At 38.7% G+C, this 14,682-nt stretch overlaps 8 protein-coding genes across 8 annotated transcripts; 4 read left to right on the forward strand and 4 right to left on the reverse strand. All coding sequences in view use genetic code 12, as the record gives it.

The window, feature by feature from the left end:
- Positions 1–294: 294 nt before the first annotated feature.
- Positions 295–2,249, forward strand: SPAPADRAFT_63301 (uncharacterized protein; the record flags this gene model as incomplete). Its single annotated transcript, XM_007377387.1, has 1 exon — positions 295–2,249. The coding sequence occupies one exon, from the start codon at positions 800–802 to the stop codon at positions 2,135–2,137; it is 1,338 nt and encodes a 445-aa protein (XP_007377449.1).
- A 57-nt stretch (positions 2,250–2,306) lies between these two features.
- On the reverse strand, positions 2,307–3,521 carry QOR3 (uncharacterized protein; the record flags this gene model as incomplete). Its single annotated transcript, XM_007377388.1, has 1 exon — positions 2,307–3,521. The coding sequence occupies one exon, from the start codon at positions 3,489–3,491 to the stop codon at positions 2,406–2,408; it is 1,086 nt and encodes a 361-aa protein (XP_007377450.1).
- Positions 3,522–3,854: 333 nt separating this feature from the next.
- SPAPADRAFT_63303 (aminoacyl-tRNA hydrolase) lies at positions 3,855–4,721 on the reverse strand (the record flags this gene model as incomplete). Its single annotated transcript, XM_007377389.1, has 1 exon — positions 3,855–4,721. One exon carries the CDS (start codon positions 4,586–4,588, stop codon positions 3,953–3,955), a length of 636 nt encoding a protein of 211 aa, XP_007377451.1.
- A 92-nt stretch (positions 4,722–4,813) lies between these two features.
- Positions 4,814–7,257, reverse strand: SPAPADRAFT_68577 (uncharacterized protein; the record flags this gene model as incomplete). Its single annotated transcript, XM_007377390.1, has 1 exon — positions 4,814–7,257. The coding sequence occupies one exon, from the start codon at positions 7,255–7,257 to the stop codon at positions 6,166–6,168; it is 1,092 nt and encodes a 363-aa protein (XP_007377452.1).
- On the forward strand, positions 4,821–6,517 carry SPAPADRAFT_63305 (methionine aminopeptidase; the record flags this gene model as incomplete). The annotated part of the gene is made up of 1 exon (XM_007377391.1): positions 4,821–6,517. The coding sequence occupies one exon, from the start codon at positions 4,850–4,852 to the stop codon at positions 6,095–6,097; it is 1,248 nt and encodes a 415-aa protein (XP_007377453.1).
- A 1,262-nt stretch (positions 7,258–8,519) lies between the features above and the next one.
- Positions 8,520–9,460, forward strand: SPAPADRAFT_157575 (phosphatidylinositol-binding protein; the record flags this gene model as incomplete). The annotated part of the gene is made up of 2 exons (XM_007377392.1): positions 8,520–8,553; positions 8,622–9,460. The coding sequence occupies 2 exons, from the start codon at positions 8,520–8,522 to the stop codon at positions 9,458–9,460; spliced, it is 873 nt and encodes a 290-aa protein (XP_007377454.1).
- A 442-nt stretch (positions 9,461–9,902) lies between these two features.
- On the reverse strand, positions 9,903–14,669 carry SPAPADRAFT_68579 (uncharacterized protein; the record flags this gene model as incomplete). The annotated part of the gene is made up of 1 exon (XM_007377393.1): positions 9,903–14,669. One exon carries the CDS (start codon positions 14,653–14,655, stop codon positions 11,578–11,580), a length of 3,078 nt encoding a protein of 1,025 aa, XP_007377455.1.
- On the forward strand, positions 10,143–11,561 carry SPAPADRAFT_63306 (aspartate/glutamate transporter; the record flags this gene model as incomplete). Its single annotated transcript, XM_007377394.1, has 1 exon — positions 10,143–11,561. The coding sequence occupies one exon, from the start codon at positions 10,143–10,145 to the stop codon at positions 11,559–11,561; it is 1,419 nt and encodes a 472-aa protein (XP_007377456.1).
- Positions 14,670–14,682: the final 13 nt, after the last annotated feature.

Below are 14,682 nucleotides of genomic sequence, written 5' to 3' on the forward strand. Positions count from 1 at the left end.
ACTAGATTTGACCATCAATATAGAGCACGTGAAACCAATGCGATATCATCTGCAAAATGAAGTGTCCCTCCCCCCTCTCCAGATTTTGCATGCTGATCTCAAGATTGCTTTGCTTGACATGAACCCAATCGCCAATGCAACAGAATTGAAACCGTTACTGTGATGCTGAGGTTGCTGCAATTTAATTTTTCCCAATCGGGATAAATTGACGCATGCAATTTAGGGTTTATTTTTTTAGCAGGTGTTAAATTACACGCGTGTTTTAATTTTTTTTTTTCCTTTCTTTTTGTTCAAGAAGACCTCCTTTCCCATCGAAGGAGCTGAAACAGACCACGCTAAACACGTACACAAATTAAAGTTGTATATAGACAACTCTTTTCCCTTGGTTGCTGCATTTTATTGAAAGGAATACAAGAAATTTTTTTGACTCATATTACTAATTTGTTTCTTTCCTTTTTGCATTTGGTTCATTTTACTCGATTGAGATATAATTCGTTTTCGTTTGTTCTAATTCTCAATCTGCCATTGTTTCACCCGACAAGCCCACCCTTTGAGAAACATTCCAATTTCAATTCCGAATAAAATTGAATTTTGTTCATCCGTTCGTATCTAACAACATACACATTTTTCATCCGGTTTATCCTTCACTTTACCAGTTGTTTGTTTGTATTTTTTTTTAATTCATCTTGTTATAGTTTCATAACTAGTTACATCGTCATATCCTCATAGCCGTCCCCAACTACTACCACCACCACCACCCCCACACTGTTTGATACATTTTAACGAAACATATCCATACATGGAAGTAGAACACCCACTTTACGAAGACAACACCATGACAAACGAAATACCGGCCACATCGACATCAACTACCACGCTCACCAACCATGCCAAACTCAACAAGACACCTTTGAAGAAGGAGGAGTTGGAGAAGATCGCTCGCGAGTTGAAGAAGAAGCTCTCCAAAGCCAGTATAACCGCCAAGCAATCCCTTTCGCCTACTAATATCCGCACCACGCCTCAATCGAAGTTGAACCGATCGTCGCCATTGAAAAAGATAATGTCGTCCACCACCAAAGAGATCTCACCCATCCGTGAAAATTTCCCTTCATCCAGTCCAATCACTTATAACTCGTTGAATAACTCAACTGTAAGCAATTTGTATTCGCCTACTGGTAGAAGTCCCACACATATTAAGACTCCGGCAGCCATGTACCTTGCCTCGTCGCCTTTGAAACATACAAATGGTGACGCAATAGGTTTGGATGATTCACCACTTAAAAGACGCAAAAAGTCAAGCCCTAGTGTTAAGATGGTGTTGCAGGAAATTAGTCCTAAAGAAGCATCTATTCAACATGCATTAAAGCCTTCTCTTGATATGACTAATAACAAGGAAGACGCCGAACAAACGGGAAACCCCGGTACTACCACTCCTACTTTGTCAAAGCAAGAACTTTATAATGGATTGAAAACACCTACTCAACGACATCAAATGTTGTCTCGTAATGGCACTGATGCTGTTTCTCATCAACAACAACAGCAGCAGCATCAACAACAACAGCAAGGACAGCAGGGACAACATCCACAACAACCAGGAGCATACAATGACGCTGAAGGTGCTGACTTATTAATGTATTTGGCAACATCGCCCTCTCCTGCAAAGCCTTACTTTCAATCTAATGCCTTGTCTACTCCTAGAACATCCATGCAGAGACAAGTTCAACCTACTCAACCACCACAATTCCTTGCCCCATTGCCACCAGCATCTGCTGCGTCCACCATTTCCAATCTGAGTACAGCTCCACCTCCACCAGTGACTCCTAAACGCACAGCCAATATTAATAGAGACACCCCATCGCTGAGACTAACACCTGGTGGATTCTTGAGTGCCATGAGTGGAGGACAAGGGTTAGGATTACCATCACAAGGATTGACATTGACCCCTACAGGGTTCAACATGAATGATTATGTCAATTTCTTTACTCCTTCGCCTGGTTCTGCTGCAGCCAGGAATTTGTTGAGAACTCCCGATTTTAATAATTTGATTAATGGAGGCAATGGGACTCCTGGTATGAGGGGCAAGATTGAAGGTAAGATGTTGAATTTTAACAAGGTATTATTCCGCGACAAGGAATAGTCCTTAGACAACCGTGATTTAGACAACCAAGTTTGTGTATTTTTACTCTTGTATAATTATTCTTAATTTCATGATTTGATTTCGAATGTACAATAATAAATTTCAGAGTTTGTCGATTATGTAAGAGTGAAGAATTGAAAAATTTTGACCAGTTACACATTTAATTACTATGCTCCACACTTAAATTTACTATCAACTCTTTATTTATAGACATCTAAGAAAACAAGTGTAAATAATAGCTGCAAAAAAAAAAAAAGAAACAAGAATATTACAATGTAAATACAACTTTCTTTGCAGAAATTTTTCCTTGTCTGAGCAATTCCAAACCTTCGGCAGCACTCTCCAAACCTGGCTTCAAAATCAACAAATGGGAATGTTTGATTTGATGGATATACTTTGGCAAGTACTTTGTCCAAAATTCATCAAACTTGGTTACCATTTCTGGCTCTTGATAAACCTTGATTCCATCACCCAAGATATATTCCTTGTCAAATGCCAAATAAGCAACGGTATGACCATAATGAACAACTCGCTTAGGATCAGTGACAATATGCTTTGCATCCTTGCCCAATAATGAATCCAAAAATACTTCTGGGGCCCCTTCAGTGGCATCATACAACTTTTGGAAAGTTTCATCCAGAGCAATTGTGTCTAACCCGTAGACAATTTTACCCTTGCCTACTTCTTTGATCTTATCAACAACTTCGGCATCTTTATAGTCGAATAAATAATCTGCACCCAACGATTTTAAGAATTCATGGTTCTTAGGGGAGGCGGTAGTAATCACTTGTAAACCATAGATTAGCTTGGCAACTTGAATAGCGAGGATACCAGTAGCAGTAGCACCACTCCAGATCAAAATAAACTTGTCTTTATTCTTAGTTTTGTCATAATCAATTCCTAATTCATACGCAAATGAAAGTGCTACAGTGTCTAATCCCAAGGTAACACTAGCAGCGCCTTCAAATGAATCGATTGTACCTGGTTCGGTATTATCACTATGTTTCAATTCACGGCCATAGTTGATAATAGCCTTATTGTTAGCAATCACGTACTCTCCGAATGCCCCTACGAAATCTTGAGTGTTTCCATGAATGAACGAACTAACATGATCACCCACTTTAAATCCTGTAACTTCTGATCCAACTTCAGCAACAGTTCCACTGACATCGCAACCAGCGATATTACCTGGTTTACTTTTGTGCGACACAATGTGTTTCCAGTCGGTAGGGTTGATTGCGAATGCTTCTGATTTGATAAGCAATTGGTTGGGTTTAATAGGGGGGAGTTCAATATCAGCAACTTTAGTCAATTGATTGGGTTCAAGGGAACCTGAAACAACTGCAACTTTCATAATGTGTTAGAGTTATATTTGAATTTTTTTTTTTATTGTGATGGCAAGTATTTGGGGTGTTGTTTAGAGTTTAGGGGAGTCTCTCCCTCTATAAATAATATTTTGTGGGGCATTTTACGGCCAATCGGCTCAAATAATAACCTCGCTTGATTTGTAATCAATAGGGGAAAAGCAGCAATCGGTTTTGTATATGAGCAATTAAATCACGCGGTAAACGAGTTGATTTAATCGGGTAACTTCATATCAACTGATTAGTAATCAGGGATTTTCAGGGGGGAAGCCACAAGGCAACAAGGGTTATTATTGTGGAAAGAAAAAGAGAACAATCGCCCGCATTCTTCGAAATTCTACTTGTAAACCGAGCAAGGGATGTCAGTAGTCAATTAGTTTATAAAACTCTATATTCTATGGTGTAATTGCTGGAAACCTGGCAATGGTTATGTGTATGGGCACGGGGAAGTTTAATGCGTAATGTCTAATGAATACTTCTTTAAGTCATCTTCAATTAACTTTTCCAATTCTGCAACACACTTTGGAATCACATCATAATCAATAATCTCCAACTCCCTAGTGTCAAATTTTGACAAAACATGATCAACCACACCATCTCGATGGGAGGGTCTGCCTATTCCAATACCAATCTTTATGTAATCATTTTTCAAATAAGAATTGATTGATTTCAACCCATTGTGTCCTCGTGCACTCGTTCCTGGTTTGCGTACTTGATACTTACCCACATCTACTTGTAATTCGTCATGCAATATCACTAAATGAGGGTATTGTTTTCGCACATGGTTAAAATGTTTCGATATTGGTTTTCCTTGTAAATTCATATACAGATCATTTGATTTAAATAATAGTATGTTAGGGTATTTACTTGACTTATAAAGATTGTTACCTTGGATAGATATGTGACTAGTCCAATAAGTCTTGATCAATTGGTTCATCATTCGATGACCTATGTTATGACGCGTGTTTGCATATTGGGGTTCCGGGTTTCCTATGGATGCAATGAATAGTCCTGTGGGTGCAGAGCTACTGGTGTTGAGTGGTCGAATGAATGAGAGTGAGCCAGTTTTGGCCAAGAACTGGATCATAATACTTGGCTAATATATAATTTTATTTTATTTGGCACTTAGTTAAAGAATGAAACTAGAGAACAACAGCAGTCCTGGATGTCATTTGCAATCTCGTATGGTATTCGCTGTAAATGTTGCAACCTCTTCTTTGCTTTGTAGTTGAATGCATTTCTTTTTTTGTTTTTTTTTTTTTTTTGGTTAATCACAGTTTAGTCTCATCTTAAATTTTTCTTTATATACTTCAATCCCTACTACTCCAAGAACATCGCAAAAGATAGTATGAGTGCCGAAGTAGAAGCAGCTACCGCTAATGTAGTCGAACCCAAAGTTGACCAATTGAAAGTAGAAGACTTATCTCTTGAAGATTCTGTTACCCCTGAACCAGAATCCACTGATGCCGCTCCTTCCAAAAAGAAGAAACCCAAGAAGAAAAAGAAGAAGATCACAACCATAGACGCCTCCTACCCAGACCACATTTTCCCAGAAGGTGAATGGCAAGAATATCCACTCGACGTCAACTCCCACCGTACCACTTCTGAAGAGCTTCGATACTTGGACCGTCAATCCAACAACAAATGGGAGGATTTCCGTAAAGGTGCCGAAATCCACCGTCGTGTTCGTCACAAGGCCCAAAGCAGTATTAAACCCGGTATGTCCATGATTGAAATTGCAGACTTGATTGAGAACTCTGTGAGAGCATATTCAGGTAATGTTCATACCAAAGAAGCCGGTATTGGGTTCCCAACTGGGTTGAGTTTAAATCACGTTGCTGCGCACTACACACCAAACACCGGAGATAAAATGGTGTTGCATAAGGATGATATCATGAAAGTGGATATTGGTGTGCACGTAAATGGTCATATTTGTGATTCTGCATTCACAATGACTTTTGAAGATACAGGAAAGTACAATCCATTGTTGCAGGCAGTCAAGGAAGCTACCAACACTGGGATTAAAGAATCAGGTATAGATGTTAGATTGAATGATATTGGTGCTGCCATTCAAGAAGTCATGGAATCTTATGAAGTTGAAGAAAACGGAAAATTTTACCCAGTCAAATGTATAAGAAACTTGAATGGTCACAACATCGGAGATTACGTTATTCATTCCGGTAAGACCGTGCCTATTGTTCCTAATGGAGACATGACCAAGATGGAAGAAGGGGAAACTTTTGCTATTGAAACCTTTGGATCTACTGGTAACGGGTACGTCATTACTGAGGGCGAGTGTTCTCATTATGCTTATATGCCAGAATCAGACTCTATCCGTCCACCATCGGAAAGAGCCAAGGAATTGTTGGATAATATCAAGGCAAATTTTGGTACTTTGCCTTGGTGTAGAAGATACTTGGAACGTGCTGGTGAAGACAAGTATTTGTTTGCTTTGAATCAATTGGTTAGAGCTGGTATCGTCGAAGATTATGCTCCTTTGGTGGATAAGAAGGGAAGTTATACTGCCCAATTCGAACATACCATATTGTTACATCCACACAAGAAGGAAGTGGTTACCAGAGGGGATGACTACTAGGTGAACTATATACATGGCTACTCTATTGTACATATCAATTGGCTTTATATATCAGCAATAAATAACCTTTAAATTGCAACCAACCCACAATCAACAACTGTTTTCTCGCTAGTATCATTGTTGACAAAGGTAACTTGTCTCACATGTACATTTCCTAAATCTGCAAGCCATGAAAACAACACTCGTGTAACTTTCTTTACTTCATTGATAATATCGTAACTAGGTTTCAAGTTTGGATGAAACCACAACGTAACTCTTGTATATACATCCGACTGGGTGAATGAAATCCCCGTTATCCCAGTAGTTGTTTCATAATCATATATTCTATTTGAAACAATAAATAGGGTTAATTTTAGTAATTTGTCAGTAGTGATGTTCTTCAATTCCAAGTTTACAAGGTATCCGTGTTCGTGGTACTTTGTATTTGGAACAAGTCCCCTTTTCATAATGTGAACTTTTTTGGATAATTCCTTTTCTATAAAATTGGTCAATTCGGTTTCAGTTTCTACTACTTTGAAAACACGCTTTATGTTGTCATTGTCATAGTTCCAAACAAGCCATTGTTGTGGAAGTGTTTTATTTACTCCATTCTCGAGGTTGAAGCTGGATAGTTGAAGCTTTGTTGCCCTGTGCTGGGAAGGATTAAAAGAAAGAACAGATCTATTCAGAGGAACACCACAATACTCCCCGAGTGTAATCGTGTAAGGCTCTTTTTCCTCAATTAACTTGACAGTAGCCGTTAAGATCTTGCCAATATTAAAAGCAGAACCAGGTTTATTCTTAATTGTATCTTCTCCAAACTTGTTTTCCTTCTCTTGATCAAAGATGATAGCAAAGTCTTCATCATTGTCAAGCAAACTATTTCCATCTTCATCATGAATGTGAGGAACATCTCTCAAGCTCAACAAATTAGTTGTATTCTGTGTCAGTTTATTCTCCAATGTTAGCTCAGGGAGGGAAATAGTACGAAGACTAAGGTGATAACTTTGTTCTCTCTTCTTTTGCCGTTTTTGCTGAAGTTGTTGGAGGTCTTGAAGTTCGCTATCATCATCGGTGTGCTTGTGCGAAGAAGCTTTGGTTGCTTTTTCTTTGGAGGCGTCTGATTTCCGGAGTGATTCGAATTTTTGCTTGAATGATTTCCAACTTTTTGACCTATTCATTAGATCGGTCAAGGTCGTGGATATGATGATGAATTAGAAGTGGATTAAAGAAGAAGTGATATAGTTGGCGGCAAAAAAAAACCGAATTGATTCAGTTGCGAAAAAAGTGTGTGGGGGGGGGAGGGGGGAACGTTACGGAAAATTTGATCCGAAGCAACTTCATAGTGAATGAGTGCATTTTAGGATTGCCATTGATCAGTTATCATATATAGTTGGTTGGATTATTTTCACTTGATAAATGAATTATTCTGGGAATAGTATTGAATATTGCGGTCTGTATATCTCTAAGTATTTTTATACTTACTGGTTGAATTTGTTGCAAAATTATGAACTTTCAATTTATATCCAAATCGGGACATTAATCACGATAGAAAAATCTTATTTTAGCAAGTAAAAGTGTTATGAGCCGGTCTAAAAGTCGATCACTTATAGATCATTTTTCCACTCAAGATTATCTGAGGTTGTCAGCAAAAAGCCTCTTTTCTACCACCCGACTCCTCCCCGCTTCCCCAACATTCGGTTAGAAGCATGTGCCGCGAACCCTGTGAAGTTGGCACTCCAATTAATTTACAAGCGAGTTACGAAAGAGTAAAGCGTAGACAAATAAATTTACCTGGTTGATATTAACCGTAGCAGACAAATGTAGTATAAGCAAAAGGTTCTATGTTGGTTGTGCAATTTCCTCATATTGAAAAAGTTGAGGTGGGGATTAACCCGTTGTAGTCTCCTATTATAGCTAAGTGTAGTAAACTAAGATATATGTGCGATCATGTGATGATATCCCAATGTGGATGTCACTTTTTATGGGTGGGGGGGGGGGGGGGGAGGGACATGAAACAAATAGACGAGGTCTACATCAAAAACTATCAAGAGAGAGGAGAAGTTATTGTGGCCATGTGAAAAAGCACTTATGTTAGTGCTAACCTAAAAGTGATCTGGTTACTTTAGGTAGCCACTCCAACTTGCAATAAATTCCCCAGAAGGGTAAAAACAATTTCAGGCACGCACCAACAAAAGACAGCACAGGGGACAAAAAATTAAAGAAATCCTCATAAAGGAGAAACTACCAGCTTCAACAACATTTAAAGTGGACTCTTTTTCTCGAATAGGTTTTACTAATTCAATTGATTCGTATATTAATCAACGGGTATAACTACAACCTAGTCAGCTTAGAAAAAAATTATTTAACGATTTTACATTTTTTTTTGTCCAAGAATAGAATTTTAAAACTTATCCCTATTTAACAGAGCACACGTTTCAAGATGGAAATTTCACCAAACACGTTAGAGTTCAAGGGTATGTTAACCATCACATATGGCACTAAGTTATCTATTGATTGATTGATTACTAACACGAGAGTATAGGCTCATTTCAGAAACAAACCACGGAATTTTTAACTTTATATAATTCTTCCCCAACTCCCTTGGCGTTCAAAGTTAAGACCACCGCCCCAAAGTTATACTGTGTTCGTCCAAATGCGTCCTTACTTCGTGCAGGAGAATCCATGAAGATCTCGGTGATTCTTCAAGGCTTTTCCCAACCTTTACCAGCTGACTACAAATGTAAGGACAAGTTCTTGTTGGTGTCCTTACCAGCTCCAGACATACACGATGCCAGTAAAGTTGGTGAATACTGGCCATCTTTGGAAGCCAAGTACAAGTCGCAAATGGTTTCCAAGAAGTTGAGAGTTAACTACCGTATTGGTGAAGATGCCGATGAACTGTTTGATTACACCCAAACTACCGAATCTTCTCTTCCTGAACCAAGTCCAGTGCCCGAATTCAATGGTAACGGTAGTGCTCGCGAAAGATCAGTGTACCATGAACCAGCCTTAAATAACTTCAATAGAGAAGTACACCAACCTCAACAGAGAGAAGTACACGATCCTTCCCCAAGAGAAATCCACCAACCTACATTCCAACCACCAGTTCAACAACAACAGCAAGCACCAGTTGTTGAAAAGAGATCTCCAGTTGCTGCCCAAGCTTCCCCCGAATTACAACGCGAATTGGAAGCTTTGGCTAATCAAGTTCGCAGTTTGTCTTCTAAGTTGGACGACAACGAAAGAGCTACCGCTCAAGCTGTGGCTCAACAAAGAAGAGCCGCGTTTGACAATAATACTGAACCAGTCAATGGTATTTCCATGCCGGTTGCTTTATTGTTAGTTCTTATCTCTTTCCTTATCGGTTGGTTGATATTCTAAGGAGGAGAATACAAGCGTTATACAGAGAAATTACCAGGAATGCCACCAAGTTGACATAATTTTCGTTATTGCAAAAACATCTATTAGGAGAAAGCCTGCATAGTAGTTGAAAAAAATGGGAATATAACTTATTGTGCATGGTTATTCATATGTTTGTCGTTGAATTCTGTTTTTTTTTATCTTTCTATCTTTATATATATATATATATATTTATATTCTAACTGTTTTACTATTTCTATTTGTATTCTAACTTGGTTTGAATTGATTAACATGTAAGTACAGATATAATGTCAGCCATTACGTGAGGCACATTAAAGTCGTGCGCCTGTGCCAAACTCGAAACGCCAAAAAAAAAAAGAAAAGCTCCCCACTTTGGTCCAAGCCACCAGCAGTAGAAAAAAAAAATTACTGTCATTCATAATTTGTGAAATTGAATGATCTAAAGATAACGTCATAGTGTAAACATAAATCAATCAATCAATCAATTCAATTCAATCTTGGAAAAGTGTCAAATGCAATAGCATACATAAGACTACACAGACAGACAGAATAGACATTTGTAACATTTAAGAATTCACATAATATTTCAACCTCCCTCGCTGGCACTAATTACTGCATTTTCTAGACAAACACACACACACCCAACCACCCACACCCACACACACACACGCACGCATTCACTATGGGTAGAGCAACTATAAAATCAGGCACAATAAACTTGTTGAATACTATAGTGGGAGCCGGGATCCTTGCCATGCCATTTGGGCTCAAGGCTAACGGTCTACTCTTTGGATGTATCCTTATCGTATGGTCGAGTTTAACATCAGCATTTGGATTATATTTACAAAATAAAGTGGCCAAGTATACCGATCAAAGAGGAGCAGTTTCATACTTCAGTTTGGCTCAGTTGACATACCCGAAATTATCAATTGTATTTGATTCAGCCATATCCATTAAATGTTTTGGTGTTGGTGTTTCATATCTTGTGGTTATCGGAGATTTAATGCCGAAAATCATGGAATCAGCTAAAGTGAAACCCGAATCGATCTTAATGGCGAGAAATTTCTGGATTTCCGTGTTTATGGTGATTATTGTTCCTTTGTCGTACCTTAAGAAACTTGACAGTTTAAAGTATGCCTCGTTTCTTGCCTTGTTTTCCGTGGTTTACTTGATTTGTTTAGTGTTGGAACATTACTTTGTGCGTGATGTTGACGTACCGGGAAAGCACATCGATTACTTTGGTCCAATTTCCTTGACTTCCACATTATCATCATTCCCCATTTTTGTGTTTGCATACACCTGTCATCAGAATATGTTTGCCATTATCAACGAATTGAAACCTTGCGAAAAGGACGGATCTCAAACAAGACAATCCAACATCATTATCAGAAATTCGATTTGTACTGCATTAGTATCATATTTGATTGTGGGGATATTCGGGTACCTCACATTTGGAAATACCGTGAATGGGAACATTATCACATTGTACCCTAAAAGCTCCATTTCGTCCTTGATTGGAAGATTATGTATTGTTCTTATGGTTAGTTTATCATTCCCATTGCAGTGTCACCCATGTAGAGGATCCATGAATCATGTATACCATTTCATCACCCAAGGTGTGGCCGAGTACAAGGTAAGAAAAGCCGATCGACAAAATGAACGTGAGGGATACACTACCCTTACATCAGACATTGAATCAATGAATGATTCTGAATCAGCTCAAAATGAATCGTTTGTGTCAACTACGCCCATGGAAGGTGCTCAAGATACTGACGGACACGATCCAATAATTGTCCCACTCACATCGAAAAGATTCTATATAATAACTACTATAATTGTGATGTTGTCATATTTGGTGGCCATTACAGTAACGTCATTAGCCCATGTTCTTGCATTTGTTGGATCTACCGGTTCAACTTCCATTTCATTCATCCTTCCCGGTTTATTTGGGTTCTTGTTGATTAAACCATTGGGAGATGCTACTAAATTGGATACATTGGAGAAGTTTTGTAAATATGGTGGGTTGGCGTTGAGTATTTGGGGTGTATTGGTTATGTTTGTATGTTTGGGAGCTACGATATTCCTCGGGGCCACTCATTAAATTAGGTGTGTATTATCTAAGTACTTAATGTAATTCTAGAGAACATTGGTGAAAGTGTATGGATATTGGTTGCAATATCAACAGCACTATTGTTTCCTCTTTTGTAGCGATATACTTGACCCACGGCAACAGCATGCATTTGATAATCTGCCAAGCTTGAAACTGGAATTTGACAGGTTACATTTGCTTTACAATTTGTGACGAAGTTAAAGTATTCCATGGTGAATTGAATGATATCGGTCGAGTCTGAAATAATTTTAATTTGATATTGAACATTTAACATAAACAATTCATGGTCTAAAGTTTTTAACCAGTGATAATTCTTGGTGAAATCATTAAACTTTTCAGTTATAGTTGTTCCTTCGCTTGGTAAATGTAATGCGTATGACAATAATTCTTTATTCTTGAAGTTATTTGACCCCAGCAATGAATATTCAATTTGATTGTTTTTGATATCAAACCTACACTTAATATCTTGATAATAAATAAACTCCCAAACTCCATTGTCTTCGTTGACAAATTGTAGCTTGGTAATTTGTTGTAAAAATTTAAAGGTTAAATGACGTGCAATAACTTCTGATTTATCATTCAATTTCGTCTTTTGTACAACTTGCTGAGCCTGACTTAACTCCAGCACCAATTCCGTTCGCTTATTCCCAATATCCGCCAATTTCACATTAATACGCTCAAGCTCACCCGTCCGATCAACAATCTTATTACCAAGTTCTGCCATTTTCAATTTATGACTCTTTAATTCAATCAGTAACTTTTCCAATTCACCTGCAGGTATCTTGCCAATTTGCAGTGTGACTTGCTTCAAATCAGTCAAGCGTCGTCTCAACTGTTGAAGATATCCATGAAACTTCAACCGTAATTTCTGTAACTGATCGATGTCCAGAATCAAACATTGTCGATCATTCACCAATTCCAGATACCGTTCCCGACTCTTGTCCAACAATGCACTAATCATGTTATACCTCCATTCATACCACTTTTTATGACTCAGTTGGCGCATGTACTCTCTTACTCTTGCGAATCGCTGATTCATCTGTGCTTGAGCCTGCTCGTCCAGCTTATAATACTGGCGGAACATTGTAGGGTTATTCATTTCAATATGAGTATTGAACGCATTGAACAAGTTTCGGGTATCCATTAAATTCTTGTTGAGTTCTGAATTACTGAACTCATATAGTTGAAGCACGGGCAATTTGGGAATGGACGAGATGTAGTCGGTCATAGTGATATTCAGCTGATCAGGGTTGCTGAACCGAGGGAACGAGTTAAGATCAAGCTCACGATCATCATAGAATTGGATTCCTATATCTTGCAAAAATTGTGATAATTTAATTGGTTCGTAATCTTCATCATATTCTTCGTCATCTTCGTCCTGTTCGTATTCCTGAGTGCTTGAAACTTCGGCAAGTGGGATCTTGGAGGTGACTACATGCTCTTCAATGCGGGAACTATCAGCATCGGAAGTCATATCATTGGCCAGTGGATATCTTGCAGTTGCAGATATTGGTTGAGTTATCTCCATTGATTCATCTTGGTCGGGCGTAGACTGGATAATTCTCGATATAGGTTCAGTTATTTCCATAGGCATATCTTCTGGAGATGCCCGCGTGGTTTCTTGTGGTGTAGTCTCCGTAATCTGTGATACTACTTGAGTGAGTTCCATGGGTTGAAAATAATGTGTGGTACTTTCAGTCAATTTTCTTTCCATATTTGCATTGATACTTGAAAACGCCATGGTTGATTCCACAGGTTGTGAAAATGGAGCAGATTCATCCTGTTGTTTAGATTCAATTGTGGAGAAGGCTTGAGTTAATTCCATTGGAGGTCCTTCATCTTCATTTAGATTACTGTTTACTTCTTGATTCTCTTGGTCGAGGTTGTTTACTTGTTCATCCTCGTAGTCTTTGTTCTTTATTGAGTCAATAGACTCTTGATATACAGAAGCGATAGGTTCAGTTATCTCCATATCTTGTGGCGTTTCTTCTTCCTCTTCTTCGTCGCCGTCGTCATGGTCGTCCTCTTCTTCGTCATTTTCAATTGGTGCCAATAAAGGACGAATAATAGTTTGAGTCATCTCCATCTCTGGTTCATTATCTTCTGTTTCAACGGGTTCTTTGTTCTGTTGTGATTGTTGCAGCTCATGATCCTCTTGGCTCCTTTCCAATTCTTGGATATGCTGCATAACCAGTTCCATTTCCTGTGTGATGTCCATTGATCCATTAACATCATCTTCATCGCGAGCAATTGACTTGATTAAAGATTTAACTGATTTCGCTTTTGTGATGTCTAATATTGATTCATTACCTTGTTGCAGTACGGTGAAGCTTCCTGTGAGCTCCATGTCTTCTTCATCTACTGTACCTTCTTCGTCTTTGCGTTGTTGTGGTTCTTCTTGAACTGATTCTACGGGAGCGGGTATAACGTCAAACTTTTCTGTAAGTTCCATATCTTCCTCTTCCTCCTCTTCTTCTTCTTCTGCTTGGTCATGCTGATCTTCTTGCATTTTCTCGGTAGTTTCTTCTTCTCGAACTTTTTGTGCCGGGACAGGTATGGAAATATCGAACTTTCCTGTAAGTTCCATTTCTTCCTCTTCCTCTTCCTCTTCCTCTTCCTTTCCATCTTCAGCTGGAACGGTAACATATCGAGGAGTGTCAACTCGCCCAGTAAGTTCCATATCCTCTTCCTGTTCATGCTCCTGCTCTATGTTATGAACAGTAGGTGGATTGATTGTCCCAGTAAGTTCCATATCCTCCTCTTCAGGATCATGGATAGAAGGAAACTGATTAAACGGAACCAGAAACTGGCCTGTAAGTTCCATGGTCTGTTCCTCATCATTCTCCACGACATTATTTTCCACCTGCCCTTGATTTACATCCTCGTCAGAGCTATCCTCAAGCAACTCATCACCAGCATCAACATCCTGCAAATCAAACTGGGGGAATGTTCCATTGATTGTCTTTCTCCTCTTTCCGACAATATCAATCTTGTGTAGGGTGACTTCAGGTGCAAAAGACACCCTTCGTTTGTTATTTAGAATAGGCAACGTATTATCTCTAAGTATACTCTTGGCGGGATTCATGGCTGATTTGTGGTGTTCACTTCACCT

The sequence above is a fragment of the Spathaspora passalidarum genome, assembly GCF_000223485.1.
Source record: "Spathaspora passalidarum NRRL Y-27907 unplaced genomic scaffold SPAPAscaffold_7, whole genome shotgun sequence".
Lineage (NCBI taxonomy): Eukaryota > Fungi > Ascomycota > Pichiomycetes > Serinales > Debaryomycetaceae > Spathaspora > Spathaspora passalidarum.